This window comes from Pagrus major, chromosome 5, assembly GCF_040436345.1.
Source record: "Pagrus major chromosome 5, Pma_NU_1.0".
Classification (NCBI taxonomy): domain Eukaryota; kingdom Metazoa; phylum Chordata; class Actinopteri; order Spariformes; family Sparidae; genus Pagrus; species Pagrus major.
The window spans coordinates 39,845,174-39,864,760 of NC_133219.1; the positions used below are offsets into that span (position 1 = coordinate 39,845,174).

General features: G+C 36.5%; 1 protein-coding gene across 1 annotated transcript; it reads right to left on the reverse strand.

The window, feature by feature from the left end:
- Positions 1-14,039: 14,039 nt before the first annotated feature.
- On the reverse strand, positions 14,040-19,242 carry LOC140995722 (uncharacterized). The gene is made up of 3 exons (XM_073465800.1): positions 18,837-19,242; positions 14,551-14,695; positions 14,040-14,461 (listed from the first exon to the last, which is right to left on the reverse strand). Exons 1-3 carry the CDS (start codon positions 19,240-19,242, stop codon positions 14,164-14,166), a joined length of 849 nt encoding a protein of 282 aa, XP_073321901.1. The 3' UTR covers positions 14,040-14,163.
- Between the last annotated feature and the right edge of the window lie 345 nt (positions 19,243-19,587).

Below are 19,587 nucleotides of genomic sequence, written 5' to 3' on the forward strand. Positions count from 1 at the left end.
GAGAGGGGGAGGGACGGGGAGGCAGGCAGGGAGGGAGGAACGGGTGGGGGTGGGGGGGTTCAAGGTGACAGCAGCAGCACAGGTAAAGGCAGACACACAGGAGAGAGTTCGACCATGGAGGACAAGAAGAGACAAAAACTTTTCGGAACGCCGCTGAGAGACGAAGCAGACGCTGCTGTCAGATTCTACCGCCGAGGAGACGTAGGACGGGCGTGTGCTGTGCGCTTCTTTGTGAATGTGTTTCGCATCCACCTCTGCTGACCGTTTTGAACTATGGTAGTCATTTCCACTCAGAGACTGTGCAGGATTCACAGGTGCCAGTCTTTGAGGTTTGAAGCCACATTTCAGCAGGTGAGGGCTGCTCGGGAGTGATTTGTCTCGGCCCGTTTTCTAAACTAAAAGCATTGTTTTGTACCTGGTGTAGCGAGGAAGCACACTCTGTTTAACACTCCTGCTCAGCATCTGGTCACACGTGTTACCTTTAAATTGGAGATGGTGCTGCTGAGAATTTGGTTAAATGGAAACGAAACCGTGAGACAGACGCTCAGTGGAACAGTTGCTTTTTCAGAGGCTCCCATTTTTCTCAACTTGTCTCATTTTTGTGTCTTTTCACTCAGATGTAGTTAGTTTGTTGTTGACGTGCCATCTTATACTTGTAAAGGAGAAAACGGTTGGTGTTGAGCGAGCAGCTCTGCAGCTGGCGGGGTTATGTGCCGTTTGCCTTGACGTAAATACAGGTTGGCTTTTATAAATCTCTTGGTGATGTGATAATGCATAAAAGATTTCTTGGCATTGTTCCACCAAATACCGATTTAAGGCCGTGAAAACGCTGATTAAATATTGATTTTTAATTTTTTTCCCCCAAGGATGGGTCCATTATTGAAATTCTACATTACAAAGCGAGAATGTCGAACCTTGTTGCATTTAGTGAGAGGCAAAGTTAATGCTGTGAAATGCTTCAGGCTTCATTCAGACCAAACCAGGCGCTGCAGTGAAGGACACAGCTGGAGACAAATCATCGTTTGCTCCGTGAACTCGCTGGTTTCTGGCTCAGCAGCTCTTCCAGAAAGACTTTCCCCATCTGCATCATGTTTGCAGAGAATCTCTTCTCCCTGCTGCTGCAGTCTGACGCACCACACAATTTGGTGAACCTTTTTTTTTACTGCTTTTACGATGACACCAAACTTGTCGTGTCAAAAAACTTCTATTATAATCATTACACCGTGTCCTGACTGCATGTGACAAAAAAGGGACGTCGGCAACAAAATCCACTCGATTTAATTATTTCCTGAACCACCTCCACACCAAGATTAGAGAGTGTATGCAGGTTTTTTAAACGCAGGTTGACACCTTTTCCCAAAATCCCAGGAGAAGAGTTCGCCTTTCTGTTTTTTTTCTCGTGTGTCACGTTCGTCATCACGAACACGCTGGAAAAACAGGAAACCATAGAAAGCAGCAGATCATATACCTCATCAGACTACATCCAGAAGTTGTTCAAACTTGTTTTAATAAGTCTGAATCGATAAAATCCTGAATTACACACATTGGGTTTTTTTTAGTTGATCACTTTTTTGATATCTAAAGATCTCCTCCCTGCTGGTGCCATCTGAGGCGCCAAGCAACAAAAGCCCAGAAATTTGGTGGACCTCTTTTTTTTGGCTTATATGGCAGTATCTGTTTTACCCTCGCATCAAAGTTTTTTTAATATCTAAAGCTATTAAATATATTTTTAATACCTAAAGATATTAATGAAGTGACCACAATCAGTGGTTTCAGTCTGTCTTTCAAACTTTGTGCCGACTGGCGGTGTACGCGCTGCCTGAACAGAGACGGATGGAAATGTTTTAACACGCCAGCCTCGTTAACTTCAGCGTGTCTACTTCAAAGTCATTTGACACAGAAGTGAAAGCTGCTTGTACACGTTCACATTAAAGACAAAAGCGAGATGTTGGTGGGTTTTGTCTCTTGTGAAAGGGGAACTATTGGAGTGACACCGCACGAAGCGGCCCGGCACCTTGTTTCTGTTTTCATTCCTGTCGCTCGCATCAAAAGCACGTTTAAATGAGGAGCTGTCCGAACATTACCGTCTCCTCTTTCTACAAAAACCTAAATAAGGTGGCAGCTGTCTGCAGGGAGATCACCATGCAGCTGAAGTTGGCTGTATTGTATGTCATGTCCAGTGGAGAAATATCTAAATATCACAGTATGAACACATATTTTCTGTCCTTTTAAAAGTAAAAACATAGGAAGATGATCACCCATGTGATGTAACAATATATTTAATGGAGTCAGACATCTTGTTGCACTGGACACTGGTTTGCAGTTGGGACATAGAGTCGGAGCTGAAGACTTTTCTAGTGTTATCTTATGATTTTAGTGTCAACAGCTTTAATAACAACACTTCTATGATTCGCCGCTTTTCTCAGAATGAACCAGGAGGAGTGTTGTTTTCGCTGAACGCCTGATCTGGTCTGAACGAGGCCTGGAGTGAGTCAGGACCTTTTTTCTTTTCGTCACTGTATTTTCTGTGTTGTTGCCTTTTCTATTCACTCATTCATGATGCATGTCTGCCTTTTTGATTCACCAAAGAATGTCTTTCTTTCTTTTATTTTACTTTGCTTTGTTAGAGAAGGAAAACCTGGTGGCCTCTTTAATTTGACAACTTTTAAAACAATGCTGTGACGCCTCTGTGGCGAGTGCTTGAGACTGACTGTTTGTTCCTCTGGATCAGTTCAGGCTGCTGTACGTCCACAGTGTTTGCCAACTAACTGGGAGGAAAGTGAATTCTTGTTTTTTCGTCACCAGCCGTCTGTGTCATCTGAAACTGAGACAACAGGCCGCTGCAGCTCACCCTTAATTAATATAATAACTAATGAGAATCTGTGCCAGTCGATGCAGCTGCTTCACAGCTGCTCCATCTGCAGTCAGAGATGAGAAAGCACAACATCAGCAGAAAATGTTTCCTCGATGTTTCAAACCAACATTTGTTGCATTCTCTCGACCTTTTCCTGTCTGTTGTCTCACGACTGTCTCATGTAACTGCAGCTTTTGTTCATGCAGTGTGAACTCTGAGTGCAATTAAGCTTCCTGTTCTGCTCCTTGAATTGTTGAGCCTTTTTTTCCCTACATTGCCACGTCAGACTGTGTTTTAGTCTCCAGTGTTGGACAATGATGTCCTTTTTTGCTTTCCATACGGTCTGAAAAGCAGCTTTGTTCTTCATTTTTAGTGGAGTCGTGTTGTGAACCCTCCTATTTATGTATCTAGTTACCTCCCATAAGTGCTTAACTCTGCTCCGAGGACGATTCTGTAACTTTGCCTGTTTCACTAATGCGTCTTAAATGTCTCCTGACCCCTCCCTGCCAGTATTGCTGTTGCCATATGCAGTACTAGAACAACAGTTAATAATTCAGGTGCTGTGGATCCTTCCTCACTCATCCATTCTCCTTCCTTTTTCTGAGAAGATGGTGCCAGAAAATATTTGGTCGGTTTTGTTGTTTTTCTTTTATTTTTTTAAGTTTCAACTCAACTCGTATTTATACGGAAGAGGATTCGGGCCACGTGTGAAAGTTTCTTTTGAGTTCTGACTTTTTACTGATTCTGATGGTGCGTTCCACCTGAACTGAGTTCTCAGTCGGTGTCCAACTGAACGCCTCATCAAGGACGATCCCCAACTCTGAGAGTCGGACACTCGTCACCAGCCTCGACCTCAAAATCCACATTTTTTCCCTCAGAATTGACTTTTTCCATCAGAATTGACTTTTTCCCCAGAATTGACTTTCTTTTTTCAGAATTGACTTTTCCCAGAATTGACTTTTTCTCCCAGAATTGACTTTTTCCCCAGAATTGACTTTTTTTCCCAGAATTGACTCCCCCCCCAGAATTGACTTTTTTTTTCCCAGAATTGACTCCCCCCCCCCCCCCCCCGCAGAATTGACTTTTTCCCTCAGAATTGACTTTTTTCCCCAGAATTGACTTTCTTTTTTCAGAATTGACTTTTCCCAGAATTGACTTTTTCCCCAGAATTGAATTTTTTCCCCAGAATTGACTTTTTTTCCCAGAATTGACTCCCCCCCCCAGAATTGACTTTTTTTTTCCCAGAATTGACTCCCCCCCCCCCCCCCAGAATTGACTTTTTCCCTCAGAATTGACTTTTTTCCCCCAGAATTGACTTTCTTTTTTCAGAATTGACTTTTTCCCAGAATTGACTTTTTCCCCAGAATTGACTTTTTTCCCCAGAATTGACTTTTTTTCCCAGAATTGACTCCCCCCCCCCCCCAGAATTGACTTTTTTCCCAGAATTGACCTTTTTTCCCAGAATTGACTTTTTTTTTCAGAATTGACTTTTTCCCCAGAATTGACTTTTTTTCAGAATTGACTTTTTTCCCCAGAATTGACTTTTTTCCCAGAATTGACTTTTTTTCCCAGAATTGACTTTTTTTCCCAGAATTGACTTTTTTTTCAGAATTGACTTTTTCCCCAGAATTGACTTTTTTCCCCAGAATTGACTTTTTTTTCCCAGAATTGACTCCCCCCCCCCCCCAGAATTGACTTTTTTTCCCAGAATTGACTTTTTTTCCCAGAATTGACTTTTTTTTCTCAGAATTGACTTTTTTCCCAGAATTGACTTCCCCCCCAAAATTGACTTTTTTCCCAGAATTGACTTTTTTCCCAGAATTGACTTCCCCCCCAAAATTGACTTTTTTCCCAGAATTGACTTTTTTTTTCAGAATTGACTTTTTTCCCCAGAATTTACTTTTTTCCCAGAATTGACTTTTTTTCCCAGAATTGACTTTTTTCCCAGAATTGACTTTTTTTCCCAGAATTGACTTTTTTTTCCCAGAATTGACTTTTTTTTCAGAATTGACTTTTTTTCCCAGAATTGACTTTTTTCCCCAGAATTACCTTTTTCCCAGAATTGACTTTTTTTCCCAGAATTGACTTTTTCCTCAGAATTGACTTTTTCCTCAGAATTGACTTTTTTCCCAGAATTGACTTTTCCCCCCAGAATTGACTTTTTCCCCAGAATTTTTTTTTTTCCAGAATTGACTTTTTTCCCCAGAATTCACTTTTTTCCCTCAGAAATCACTTTTTTCCCCAAATTTGACCTTGACTTTTATTGACTTTAACCTCAGAATAATGAGGAAAAAGTCGTGACTCTGAGAAAGTGTGAACTCAAACACATCTTTCCCGGCGGCCCTCTTCCTCGTCCACACATTTAAGACCATATCGGCACCTTTGTCTTTCCTCTGAAAAGATGCAAGAAGTTGATTTAACTCAGCACCAAAGTCGTCACGTGTTCTGTTCCTCTGCGAGTCTACACAGCTGCGTGTGTATATAAGGTACAAGCTCACACTTTTTATCGTGTGACGACCGTTTTGTTCTCATCACTTTTGTTTTGTAGCCGAGGTGTTGGGTTGGTTTTTTTTATGTTCTCCTGAGGAAGTCTTTGTGGCCTTTCTTCTGGGAGGGAACGGTTGTTGGTACAGAGTATAAAAATAAATTTTAACGGGCAGTCGGATGAACTGACTGTCAGAAAGTCAAATAAATGAGATTTGTCTGAAAATGTGGGATCTTCTATTCTATTCTATATAATTTAATTAGAGTGGGGCTGATCTGGAGAGATTTTATAATACGCTTGGATTTGTGTGTTGGAATTTTTTCCTCAGGATCTTGTTTTGTTTTTAAAACGTGATGTTTTATTGGTGTGACATTTTGCACTGCCTCATGTCATTTTTTGTTCGTTTGTCTTTGTTGCCTTGAATTTTTGAATACATTGTGCTTTACCATCATTCGCCTTGAGCTTGCTCTTTTGTTGGCTTGAATCAAATTATTCTCCTTTTCATTTCTTTTCTCTGTCGAACACACTTTCAGGGTTTGATTTTCAACAAACAATTATTTTCATTATCGATTAATCCTATTTTACTAATTTATCATTTCATCAATTAAATGTCAAAAAATTGTGGGAAAAAAACATTTCTATTTCACCAGAGCCCGAAGTGACGTCTCTAATTTTCTTTTTTTGTCCAGCCAACAGTCCAAAACCCACAGACTCTTAATTTACTGTCATAAATGACAAAGAAAAGCAGCAAATGTGACATTGACATTTTTGTTGAAAAATGAATGAAATGCTTTTTTTAAAATTTTCAATACAGTTGGCAATTAATTTTTTTCAATCGACTTATTGTTGCAGCTCTGAGTATAATTAAAATACCTTGAATATTTTGTGTTAACCTCGACTTCTCCTAGAGTGAAGCCAGTCAGACAAATGGAAAGCTTATTAAAGTCTCTATCCAGCCCTTATTTCTTATATATCGATCTCCTCGCGAGCGTTTTTCAGACCTGTATATTTATTTTTCTCACAGCTGAATGAACTGGAGTGGAATGAAGATCTGCTCTGATTTATTTCTTTTAACATCAGAACCAAAGAATTTCCGTCATTCCATCCAAATTCTTAAACGCTGTCTCGACGTGACGCTAACGGTTCTTCATCTCCTTCATCCTTTCTGTTTCTCGCCGTGAATAAACCAGAAGAGGGCAAACATCGCATCCTATCATCAAATCTGTCGTCACCACTAATGAATTTTTCGCCAATCTCGTCCTGAAAGAGTTATTTTTAATTGCTCTGTAATTAATGTAAATTTAATTTTAGCATGTTGCTGTTTTCTTTCCTTGTTTCTCATTTTTCAAAGCAACTGAACATGTGAGACGAATTTAAACTGAGACAAATCTGAGCATCAAAACATCAGCCGACCCGTCTGTGGTCCAGGCAGCAGACCGAACACACACACACACACACACACACACACACACACACAAAGGGCTGCAGACGATGATCACACAGTGTGAGTGTGTGTCAGTACGAGTCCGACTGTACAGATCTGTCGTTCCTCTGAGGGCTGGTGGCAGCAGGTGGACTGGGAAATGTATTCAGAGCCCTGATCTCACTCAGATGTGGCGTATATGTGCAACATGGGAAATGCTGATAAATGCTGTCTCTTTTTAATAAATGTGCTATTTTATCAGAATGTGTTGCGGCTGTTTTTCGACTCAAACATTCCTGGGTTGCAGTTGCAGTCACGGTGTCTGTAGGTCCTTTAAAAGTCTTAAAATGTTAAATTTTATTAAAAATAATTTACGTTTTAATTGCCACAAAAATGTTGTCTGATATGTTTTATTCATCTTTTAACTTCTCTTTGTCAAAATGTGTCGAGCTCTTTTGTGCCAAAGTCCACATTTCTGTTTTTTAAAGCATTTTTTGTGCATTAATTATTAAACCACAAAGTAATATCTTTATCCAATGTTTGTTTTTACTCTTAAACAAGTGAAAATCATGTCAGTAACTCTATACAGTAAAAGTATAGAACTTTTTTCTATACGTCATTTTGAAGGAGTTATGTTCCCTTTGTATCATGTAATGATATAAAAAGTCATGCTGGAATAACTTCAATCATTTTATTTTTTTTAAAAAAACAACGGGTAAAGAGAACTTGATTTAATATTTTAATAATATTTTTATTGCACATCTCTTCTGTGACGTTACACATCAACAGCTTTAATCAGACGCACCTGACCTGAATCGTTTTCGCTCCCGTCTTCATTTTTTTCATGGAAACTGAGTGAAGAAAAAAATTATTTGCGGAAACCAAGTGGAGAATTTCTTTTCATGTGTTAAACCAAGTGGGGGAAACAAAGATGTGTTTTGTCATGAAATAATTTTTAAAATCTTCATATGTGAGAGTGAGTGGGAAAGAAAATTCAGGAGAAACTTCACCTGACTTTCCATCAGCATGAAGGTGAGGAGATAACTGAATTTACATTTTTGGGTGAACTGTTCCTTTAACTGAGTAACCACAGCTAAGTTCATCAGAGTCTCAGTCCAGCTGCTGTTTTTTCCACCAGATGTTTAACTTGTTTAAATAGACACACGGATCCAAAAGGATCTGAACGTCCTGAAACAGGAACAACCTGAGTTGTTGAGTGTCAGTCCAGGTACAGAACCAGAACCGAGCCTGTTGTTTTCCACCTTTATCAACAGACACACAGATCTATACTCGTGTCAACCGGGAGAAAACAAAATATTCAGGTTTTTTTTCAGGAAGTTTTTTCTTCCAAAAATGTTTGACTCATATGGTGAACCAAGTGAAAACAAAATGTATTTATTTATTCATGGAAACCAAGTAGAACAATTTCATGAAAAAAAAATTTTTTTCTGTATGAATGAAGCAAACTTTTCAGATTTTTTTCATGGAAACCAAGTGGGAAAATTTTAAGGAAAAGAAGATTTCTTGTGTTAAACGAGTGAAAAAACATTTCAAGAGAATTTTTTTTTTTTTCAAACAGAGTGGGAAAAAATTCTGACAATTTTCTGTCAAATGTGAAACCAAAATATCTGATTTTTTTTTTTTTTTTTTTCATGGAGACCAAGTGAGGAAAAATCCCAGGACCAAATGTTTTATTGTCACGTGTCCAACTGAGTGAAAACAATGTGAAAAGAAATCTGACAAGTTTTTTTCTCGTGTCAAACCAAGTGACCAAAATGTAAGGAGATTTTTTTGGTTTTTTTTCATGGAAACCAAGTGAAGAAGAATTCCAGGACAAATTATTTTCTCTCGTGTCAAACCAAGTGGAAAAAAGACTTTCTGGAAAAAAAAAAAAAATTCTTGTATGAAACTGAGAAGAAGAAAAACATTTTTTTTCTTGTGTCAAGCTTTTTTTTTTTTCATAGAAACCAAGCGAGAAAAGTTCCAGGACAAAATGTTTTATTGTCATGTGTCCAACTGAGTGAAAACAAATAATTCAGGACAAATGTTTAGGGGAGAATTTTTTAGGACCAAGTGGAAGAATAATATTAATATTTCATATATATTTTATATATTAATATTTTTTTCTTTTATGAAACTGAAGAAAAAAACGTTGAGATTTTTTTCTCGTCAAACTAAGTGAAAACAAAATTTTAGGATATTTTTTTCATGTGTTAAACAAGTGAAAACAATTTCAAAATAAAACATTTTTTATGGAAACTGGAAGAAAAATTTCAGGACAATTTTTTTTCATGTCAAACTGAGCATAAACAAAATTGTCATACTTCAGAATTTGAAAAATATTTTTTTAAAAATTTCTGCATTTGGATTCCATGAGAAAGAAAATTTTCAGATTTTGTTTTTTATGGAATCCAAACACGGGTAAAAAAAAAAAAAAAAAATTCTTACGTCAAACCAAAGGCTTTGTGGAAAAAAAATGTTTTTTCTTGTATGGAACCGAAAAGAAAAAAATATATTTTTCTTTTCAAAATAATTTATGACAAAAAATGTTTTCATGTCAAACCGAGTGACCAAAAATTTTCAGGAGATTTGTTTTGTTTTGTTTTTTCATGGAAACCAAATGAAGAAAAATTCCAAGAGAAATAATTTCTTTTCTCATGTGTCAAACCGAGTAAAAACAAATAATTCAGGACAAATATTGAGGGGAAAATTTTAATTAGGATAAAACAAAAAATTTCTGACAACAAAAATTCCTGGATTCCATGGTGTGCTAGTTGCCCCTAGCACACCATTGAAAATGGATTTGACCCAAAAACGAAAATACGGTAAATCTTAAAAGTGGCTTTTTCGTCGTAATTATGCTTTTACACGAAGGTTTGACTCGGGTTCCTTCACAAAAAAAGCCTAGGTTGCATTTTGGCGAGAGTTTCACTTTAACTCTGAAAAAAAAATCAAGGGTTTTCTTTCCACTCAGTTTGCATATAATTTTTTTTATCCTGAAATTGTTTTCTAGAAATGTTGTTTTCACTCACTTCAATACATGAAAAAAATATCCTAAAATTTTACGAGAAAAAAACTTGGTTTCCATAAAAAAAGAAAAAAATCTGAAATTTAGTTTTCACTTGGTTTGATATGAACTAACTTTTCTAACAAAAGTTTTCCCCTCAACATTTCTCCTGAATTATTTGTTTTTTGTCCTGGAATTTTTCCTCACTTGGTTTCCATGAAAAAAAAATCAGAAAATTTAGTTTACCCTCGGGTTGACACAAGAAAAAACATTGCGATTTTTTTCTTTTTCTCAGTTTCACACAAGAATTTTCAATTTTTTTACCAGAAAGTCTTTTCTCCACTTGGTTTGACACGAGAGAAAAAAAATTCTCCCAAAATGTTTTCCCCACTAGGTCACCATGAGAAAAACATTTGTCCTGAATTATTTGTTTTCACTCAGTTTGACACATGAAAAAATAATGTTTTATCCTCGTGTGAAAAAATATCAGGAGAATCGGGTCATTATCTCCTCACCTGCCGTTCCATCAGGTGAGGAGATAATGTATATATAATAATTTTTTTTTTTTTCAAACAGAGTGGGGAAAAAATTCTGACAATTTTCTGTCAAATGTAGTGAAAACAAAATATCTGATTTTTAATTTTTTTTTCATGGAAACCAAGTGAGGAAAATTCCAGGACCAAATGTTTTATTGTCATGTGTCCAACTGAGTGAAAACAAATAATTCAGGAGAAATGTTTAGGGGACATTTTTTAGGACCAAGTGGAAGAAAAATATTTCAAGAGAATTATTTTATTTCAAACTAAGTGGGAAAACATTTTCTGGACAAATGTTTTTCTCGTGTCAAACTGAGTGAAAAATAAACATTTTTGGAGATTTTGTTTTTGTTGTATTAAATCGTGTGAAAACATTTTTTTTTTTTTATCCAAATGTGGAAAAAATAACATTTCAGGAGAAATTTTTCCCTCGTACAATTTTTTTGTCATGCGTCAAACGTAGAGAAAACAAAAGTTCTGAGGGTTTTTTTTCTCTCATGGAAACCAAGTGGGGAATAAATCCAGAATTTTCTTGTCAAACAGAGTAGGAAAAAAACTCAAGGTTTTTTTTCATGTGTTAAAGTGAAACCAAGTAGAATTAAAAAAAAATTCTGAAGATTTCTTTTTCATGTGTCGAACCAAGGGAAAACAACATTTCTGGGTTTTTTGTTTATTTTCAAGTGGGAAACATTTTTCAGGGGAATATTTTTTTCTTTTATGAAACTAAAGAAAAAAACAGATTTTTTTTTTAATCTTGAGATTTTTTTTCTCGTCAAACGGAGTGACACAAAATTTTAGGATATTTTTTCATGTGTTAAACGAGTGAAAACAATTTCAGAATAAAACATTTTTTATGGAAACTGAGTGGAAGAAAAATTTCAGGACAATTTTTTTTTCGTGTCAAACTGAGCGTAAACAAAATTGTCATACTTCAGAATTTGAAAAAATTTTGAATTTTTTTTCTGCATTTGGATTCCATGAGAAACAAAATTTTCAGATTTTGTTTTTTATGGAATTCAAATACGGGTAAAAAAAAAAAAAAAAACTTTTTTTTTTTCTTACGTCAAACCAGGTAGAAAAAAGGCTTTCTGGAAAACTTTTTTTTTTCTTGTATGAAACCAAGAAGAAGAAAAAAAAGGTTTTCTTTTCAAACTGAGCGGAAACAAAATTTTCAGATTTTGTTTTTCATTGAAACTAAGTGTGGGAACAGTGTAGAAAATAATTTATGACTAAAAAAATTTCTCATGTCAAACCGAGTGACCAAACATTTTCAGGAGATTTTTTTTGTTTGTTTTTTCATGGAAACCAAGTGAAGAAAAATTCCAGGAGAAATAATTTCTTTTCTCATGTGTCAAACCGAGTGAAAACAAATAATTCAGGACAAATGTTGAGGAGAAAATTTTAATTAGGATAAAAACAAAAAAAGATTCTTCGGAATTCTTTTTCTTCCACTTGGAAAAAAAAATTCTCCCAAATTTCTGACAACAAAAATTCCTGGAATTTTTCTTCACTTGGTTTCCATGAAAAAACAAACCAAAAAAAATCCTTCTGAAAAAAATATTCTCTTGAAATGTTTTTGCCTCTTGGTTTTCAATGAAAAAAGAACTGTCGCCAAAATGCAACCTAGGCTTTTTTTGTGAAGGAACCCTATTTGAACCATAATTACGACGAAAAAGCCACTTTTAAGATTTACCGTATTTTTTTCATTTTCGGGTCAAATTCATTTTCAGTTGCGTGCTAGGGGCAACTTTACGGTAGCATCAAAATTTCTATTTTTAAAACACTAAGAAGACTCGACACAACATGAAACTTTGCTCGTTGTATCACCAGGGTCTCTACGCATGAACACGAGCATTGAGGACATTGTTTGTGTACACAGAGTTTACTAAAAAGAAGGTTTTTGAACAGCTCATGCTAGCAGTAGCTTGCTCCGCTCGCCGTCGTCCTGCCAGTCGAGAAGCATCGATCCCCGAGTGCAACGTAACATGGAGGAGAGTAAAGGTGGAAAGCTCCTAAAGCTTAGTTCTAGTTTAATTTAATTTAATTTAATTTAATTTAATTTAATTTAATTATCCGTGCATTTATATGGAACTAAGCTTTAGGACCTTTCCACCTTCACTCTCCTGTTGATGCTACCGTAAAGTTGCCCCTAGCACACCATTGAAAATGATTTTGACCCGAAAACGAAAATACGGTAAATCTTAAAAGTGGCTTTTTCGTCGTAATTATGCTTTTACACGAAGGTTTGACTCGGGTTCCTTCACAAAAAAAGCCTAGGTTGCATTTTGGCGAGAGTTTCACTCTAACTCTGAAAAAAAAAATCAAGGGTTTTCTTTCCACTCAGTTTGCATATAATTTTTTTTATCCTGAAATTGTTTTCTAGAAATGTTGTTTTCACTCGCTTCAATACATGAAAAAAATATCCTAAAATTTTACAAAAAAAAAATTGGTTTCCATGAAAAAAAGAAAAAAATCTGAAATTTAGTTTTCACTTGGTTTGATATGAACTAACTTTTCTAACAAAAGTTTTCCCCTCAACATTTCTCCTGAATTATTTGTTTTTTGTCCTGGAATTTTTCCTCACTTGGTTTCCATGAAAAAAAATCTGAAAATTTAGTTTACCCTCGGGTTGACACAAGAAAAAACATTGCGATTTTTTTCTTTTTCTCAGTTTCGCACAAGAATTTTCAATTTTTTTACCAGAAAGTCTTTTTTCCACTTGGTTTGACACGAGAAAAAAAAAATTCTCCCAAAATGTTTTCCCCACTAGGTCACCATGAGAAAAACATTTGTCCTGAATTATTTGTTTTCACTCAGTTTGACACATGAAAAAATAATGTTTCATCCAGAAAACAAATAATTCAGGACAAATGTTGAGGGAAATTATTTTTGGGAGAATTTTTTTCTTGTGTCGAACCAAGTGAAAACAAAATGTCAGGAGATTTTCAGGAAACATTTTCAGATAGTTTTTTTTCATGGAAACCAAGTGGGAAAATTTAGAAAAAAAAGTAGAAAAAAAATCTTAAGGAAAATAAAATGCGAGTGAAAAAAAAATATTATCATGGAAACAAAGTTGGGGAACAATGTTTTTCTCTCCTGTCTTTATTGTTTTTTCATGGAAACAGTGAAGGAAAAAATTTAGGAGAAAAAAAAATTCATGGAAACCAAGTGGGGGAAAAAAATCTGAATTTATTTTCATATAAGTGAAAAAAAAAAAAACAGAAATTTCTTTTTATGGAAACAAACAAAAAAAAATTCAGGAGAAAATAATTTAGAAAATGTTCATTTGTGAAACCGAGTGGGGAAAAATATCAGGACAATCAGGTCATTATCTCCTCACCTGACGCTCCATCAGGTGAGGAGATAATGACTGAATTTACATTTTTGGGTGAACTGTTCCTTTAAGTAATCACAGTGAAGTCCGGCAGAGTCTCAGTCCAGGTACAGAACAGAACCTTTGTTTGTCCAGCTGCTGTTTTTTCCACCAAATGTTTAACTTCTTTAAATAGACACACAGATCTAAAAGGATCAGAACCTGAAACAGGAACACAGCTGAACAGAACACACGTCCGGTAGAACCAGCACACGTTTAACTGAGCTTTAATAACAAAAGAATGACTCCATAGAACAACAGTATATCATATTCACTATTTACACATGTTAATATATTTAAGAAAACATAACATTTATAAATTAATAGATTTGAAGTTGAAGTGCATGATTTCCTCCGAGGCTTCGAGCAGCTGTTTGATCCAACAGATGAAATGTTTCCCTGCAGGTTTCAGTCCAGTCTGCTGGTTTCAGTCCAGTCTGCAGGTTTCGGTCCAGTCTGCAGGTTTCAGTCCAGTCTCGGTGGGTTCACCTGTAGTACAGAGCCATGAAGGGTGTGTGTGACAGCTGGACCCCACCCGCTCCACAGGACACCCTGGATCCAGCCTGGCTGCAGCCCAGGACCAGGCCCAGCTCCAGGACGGGCAGCGTGCCGGTGATCGCAGTGTCCTGCAGAGGATCCCCCCTGGAGGAAAACGCCACCCGCCGCATGTTCACCAGGCTGGGACCCCCTCCTGCTCCACCTGCCGCCTCCTGCAGACTCTGGAAGAGGAAGAGCAGATCCACCCTGAGCTCCACCGTGCTGCCCCGCGACCACACACTGTACCTGAAGGAGGTGAGAGACAACAGGGTCACAACCAGACTCCCAGAGGACATTTCAGGCTGACGAAGTGAGATAATGATTTGTGTTTTTACCTGGTAGGAAGGTCGCGCTTCGCCATCGCTGAGAGCACCGGGTGGATGTCCAGATGTTGTGGGTTGGACAGTCGGAGGTGAAGCTCGGCTCTCATGACAGTTAACGACAAAACGTCCCCGGTGAGGAGAAACTCCACATCTGTATCTGAGGAGGAGGAGCAGAGACGGTCAGAGTCACAGAACACACACTCAACTGAGTACATTTACTCAAGTAATGTGCTGGAGTACAATTTTTAGGTACTTTCACTTTGATTATTTCCATTTTCTGATACTTTATACTTCAACTCTGCTACATTTTGGACAAATATTAAACTTTTATACTCAGACATACTCTGTGCTGATCTAAATTGTTTTGCCCGGACAATCTTTCAACGTTCCCTGTTTTTTTTCCACCTGTGAAACAAATAAAATCTAAACTCTTTCTCATGTGTCAAACCAAATGAAAAGGGAAATTCGGGAGACTTTTTTTCTCTGTTTTTTAATGCATGAAACCAGGCGGGAAATTTTTTGTGAAAAAAAAAAAAAAATCAGAGAATTGTATTCATGTGTAATTATTTTCCTCATGTGTGAAAAAGTGAAAAAAAAAAATTAAGGGGAATTTTTTCACCTGAAAATTTTTTTAGTTCTTTAGTGGAAAAAATCTTTTTTATTCCAAAATTATTTTTTAAAAAAAAGTCTCCTAAAACTTTTTTCCACAAGTACAGTATGTTTTTAAAATGTCCAAAAAAACTTTTTCAGGAGAATTTTTAGTTAAATAGTTGTTTTTTTTCATGTTTTCATGCAAAATAATTTTAGGAAAAATAATTTTCATTTGTGAAAAAGTGAAAAAAAAGAAACTTTTCTCCACCAGAATTTTTTTCTTAAATTCTTTCAAAAAAAATTCTCCCGATAGAATATTCTGACATTTTCTGTAAAAAAAAAGAAAAAGTTTTAAAGAAAAAAAAAATTCTTTGAAGAGGTTTTTTTTCTTCACTTTTTCACATGTGGGATAAAACTTCAGGATTTTTTTTTGTGTTAAAAAAAAAACTTTTTCCAGGAGAATTTTTTTCACCATAATTTTTTCTCTTTAATTCTTTAAAAAAATGTAAGTATCTTCTGACATTTTCTTTCAATTTTTTTTTCAAAAAACCTTCTCCTGAATTTTTCTTTAAAAGACTAAGGGGATTTTTTTCATGTGTGAAAAAGTAAAAAAATCTGAAGATAATTTTTTGTTCGAAAAAATGTGTGAAAAAATCTTTTTTCAGAAGGATTTTTTTCAACAAAATCTTTTTTCTTTAATTCTTTTTTTAAAAATTATCCCAAATGAATCTTCAGACATTTTCTTTCAAAAAACGTTTAAAAAAAAGCTTCTCCTGAAAATAACTTAAAAGAAATTTAGAGAAAAAATTAAGGAGAAAAAGTAAAAGAAGAAGAAAAAAAATCTCCTTTTTAAATTTTTTTTCCATATTTGGGGAAAAAAATTAGGTAAAAAAAATTTAATTTGTGAAAAAAATGTTTTTACAGGAGAATTTATTTCACCATCATTTTTTTCTTTAATTCTTTTTGAAAATCCTCCTAAAAGAATCTTCTGACATTTTCTTTTCAAAAAGTTTTCTGCTGAAACTTTTTCCAAAAGACTGTTGATTTGTTGTCTGATTTTTTTTTCATGTTGAAAAAGTAAAAAATTCTGAAGATCATTTTTATTTTTCAAAAAAATTGTCTGAAACCAAATTTACTTTTTTAAAACGTTCAATAAAAAATCTCCTGAAAAATTGTTGCTTTTTCACTTTTTCACACATTTTTTTTCATGTGTGAAAAAAACATTTTGTTCCAGGAGAATTTTTTTTCTTTCTTTATAAAAAATCTCCCAAGAAAATCTTCTGACATTTTCTTTCAAAAACATTTTTCCTGAAAAAAAATTTCATGTGTTTTTCACAGATTGAAACAAAAGTTAAGGAATTTACAAAGATTATCCTGCAAAACAATTTAGATCAGACTTCAAATGGCCTTCAGGGCTTCCGTACAAAAGTCATATTTGATACTTACACGTATGATATACTCAGTGATAGAATGTAACTAATCACATGTATTCAAGTACTGTACTTAACTACAATTTTGAGGTACTTATACTTCTCTGAGTATTTATATTTCCTGCTACTTTATACTTCCACTCCGCTTCATTTTAGAGGCAAAATTTGTTTCTTACTCCAAAACATTTGATAACTTTAGTTACTAGGTAAGTTGAAGATTACATGCTGCATCAGAGCCAAAGTAGTGAGTTTTTAAAGTAATCTATCTTTTTAGTAATCAGATTAAAAGAAAAACACTGATTTTGATAATCAGACAAATGCTGAGTATTGGATGCAATAATCATCCAGACTGAGCCGCATACAGTATATACAGAACGTACATATAAATAAATGTATCATTTACTTTTACTTGTACTTCTGATACTAAGTACATTTAATATCAGATACTTTCAGACTTTTACTCGAGTACTCTTCATATGGGTGACTTTCACTCTACCAAAGTAATATTTTAACACCATATCTTTACTTTTACTGGAGTATGACTTCTTGGGTACGTCTTACAACACTTCATGTGAGGCTCCCGTGTGAGAACACCCGGCTCTCCAGCACAGAGGTGATGTTTTCACTCCTAATACCTCGTTAATCTGTCAGCGGGACGTTAAGCAGCTGAGGCTCATTTGTATGCAGATGATCTGCTCCTCTACAGCTGCATTCGTCAGGACATTAATGTCCTCTAAAACGCTCCAGCTTCACTTCTACAGCTGATTATGATCCTGCACAGTGTCACTCTCTCTCAACATGTATTTCTGCATGTGGCTGTTTAATCTTATAATCTTCTTTTGGCTCAATGAAGCGCTCATCCTTCCCTGTATTCTCTGCATGGTAACTTGATGGGATTCACCAGATTGTGCGTATTTTTATCTTTCAAAAGTCCTAAAAATGTTTTTAGATTTGCAAACCAGCTGTTTGTCTTCAGCGACCCTCAGCTACACAAACCTGAACGCCTGCGTCGTGTCCTCACCGCTCATTTTTCTACGAAATCTTAAAAAGTAACTGACAGCCAGTGTTGTAAAAAGTACTCAGACGTCATACTCCAGTAAAAGTTAAGAAATGGTGCTGAAATATTACTTTGATAAAAGTGAAAGTCACCCATATGAATAGTACTCCAGTAAAAGTCTTAAAGCGTCTGATATTAAATGTACTTCAAGTAAATTAAAGATAAAAGATAGATAAGATAGAAGGTAAAGATAGATAAAAGGTAATCAATATCATATTCAGACAAGTTTAGATTAAATAAGTTTATACTTCCTCTCACTCCTTTTCGAAATTGTTAACAAAGTTAAAGTGTTTGACAATTTCTGTTGCTTCATGTAAATATTATTTTGTGTCCGTCTGTCCGCTCTGCTTTTATTTATTTCTTGTGTTTCTTTTCTAACTATTATTCTTGTCTGTCGTTTCTTGTTCTTTCAATATTTGACTCTAAAAGTGGAAGTATAAAGTAGCAGAAAATGGAAATATTCAAGCAAAGTACAAGAACATCAATAGTGTACTTGAGTAAATTTACTTAGTTACGTTCCATCGTCTTTATCTGGAAACTAAAAGGGGAGTTAAAGTGAATTTAAAGAGCACCGCTGCTCTTCTTCTGACTGTTGACTGATTTATTTGTGCAGACTTCTTGTTTCCATATCTGATGTTTCAGTGGTGTGTTCAGGTGCAGTGGGAGAATTTGTCATCGGTAACTGGTCAAAATCCTGCTTGATGATTGAGGCCTTCAGGCCACCAGCTCCTGACCTGACACCGCAAAAAGTTCTGTGATTGTCAAGATTTAAAATCTTAAAAAGTCGCTTTCAAGTCTTAAATTCTCCCTGAATTTGTCTTTTACGCCTCAAGTCTTAAAACTGAGCAACTTAAGTGTTCAAAGAAGCAACGTTTGATGTGAATTTATTCCAGTATGATGAAATTAAGAAAGCAAAAAAAATCCTGAAGTAATTTGATCTAAAAAACAGAATTGTCTGGTTATTTCTGATCTTCTCTCTTCTATCAGAGCTTCTTATTTCTAGACTTCCTGTCAAGTTGAAATACCTGCTGCAGGACAGATACCATTTCAGAAGCATTCAGTCGTTTTCTGCTCAAACTCAGAGATCATTTTTTTGCACACAGAATAAAGCTGAGCTCTGCAGCCCATCAGAGGCCCTGAGGGCTCCAGTTGTTCAGGAGAGAAAGAAAATGAAAGTACTGGAGCAGACGTGTGTTTGAGCTTGATCCGCTCTGTCTTACCTCCTCTCAGGCGGCCTTGTATTCCCTTCAGGCTCCTGCAGCTCAGCCCCTCCTGACAGCAGTGGTAAACCCTCCGGACGAAGCTGAACAGAGACTTATCCGGGAACACGAGGCCCTGGGAGGCTTTCGGGCTGAAGGGCCGAACACGGAGCTGCAGCAGGGTCGCATCATCCTCGGGAGCCGCTCGTGTGTTTTCCTGCCAAGGCGCCGCGAGCTCCGCGCAGCGCTCCCGGTGCGTCCCGGCCACCGCGCGCCTCCACCGCCTCAGCGCGTCCGTGCGTAAAGTTTGTCCGGAGGGTTCGTCCCGCGGCGCAAATCCCTGCGTGTTCACCGCGCGACCGGATACTCCACATGTCATCACCGAGAGAAGAAACAGAGCGATCCAGGAGCAGCGAGCGGAGGCCATGGTGGTTTTAAATCCTGGTGTCTGAGTCTTCAGCTGCTGCGCGGTGCCGGCTCTCCAAGCCCTCCTGCTATATACCCCGCCGACAATGGGAACATCTTCCCACTTAGAATTTGAATCCTGGCCCTCCTCACAGACCCTGCCCCTCTTTTTGTTCGTGCCCCTAACCACCCATTTACCCCCCAGCGCTTTCTTTTAATGCGCGTGCATAATGAGGCGCCCCGAAGAGCCGCGACCTCATCCATTCACATTCAGCTCCGCGGCTAATGACTCTAATCACTCCATATTTGGATCATCAGGATCTTTATTTACAGCACATATAGCGCACAAACATGTGGACACAACATG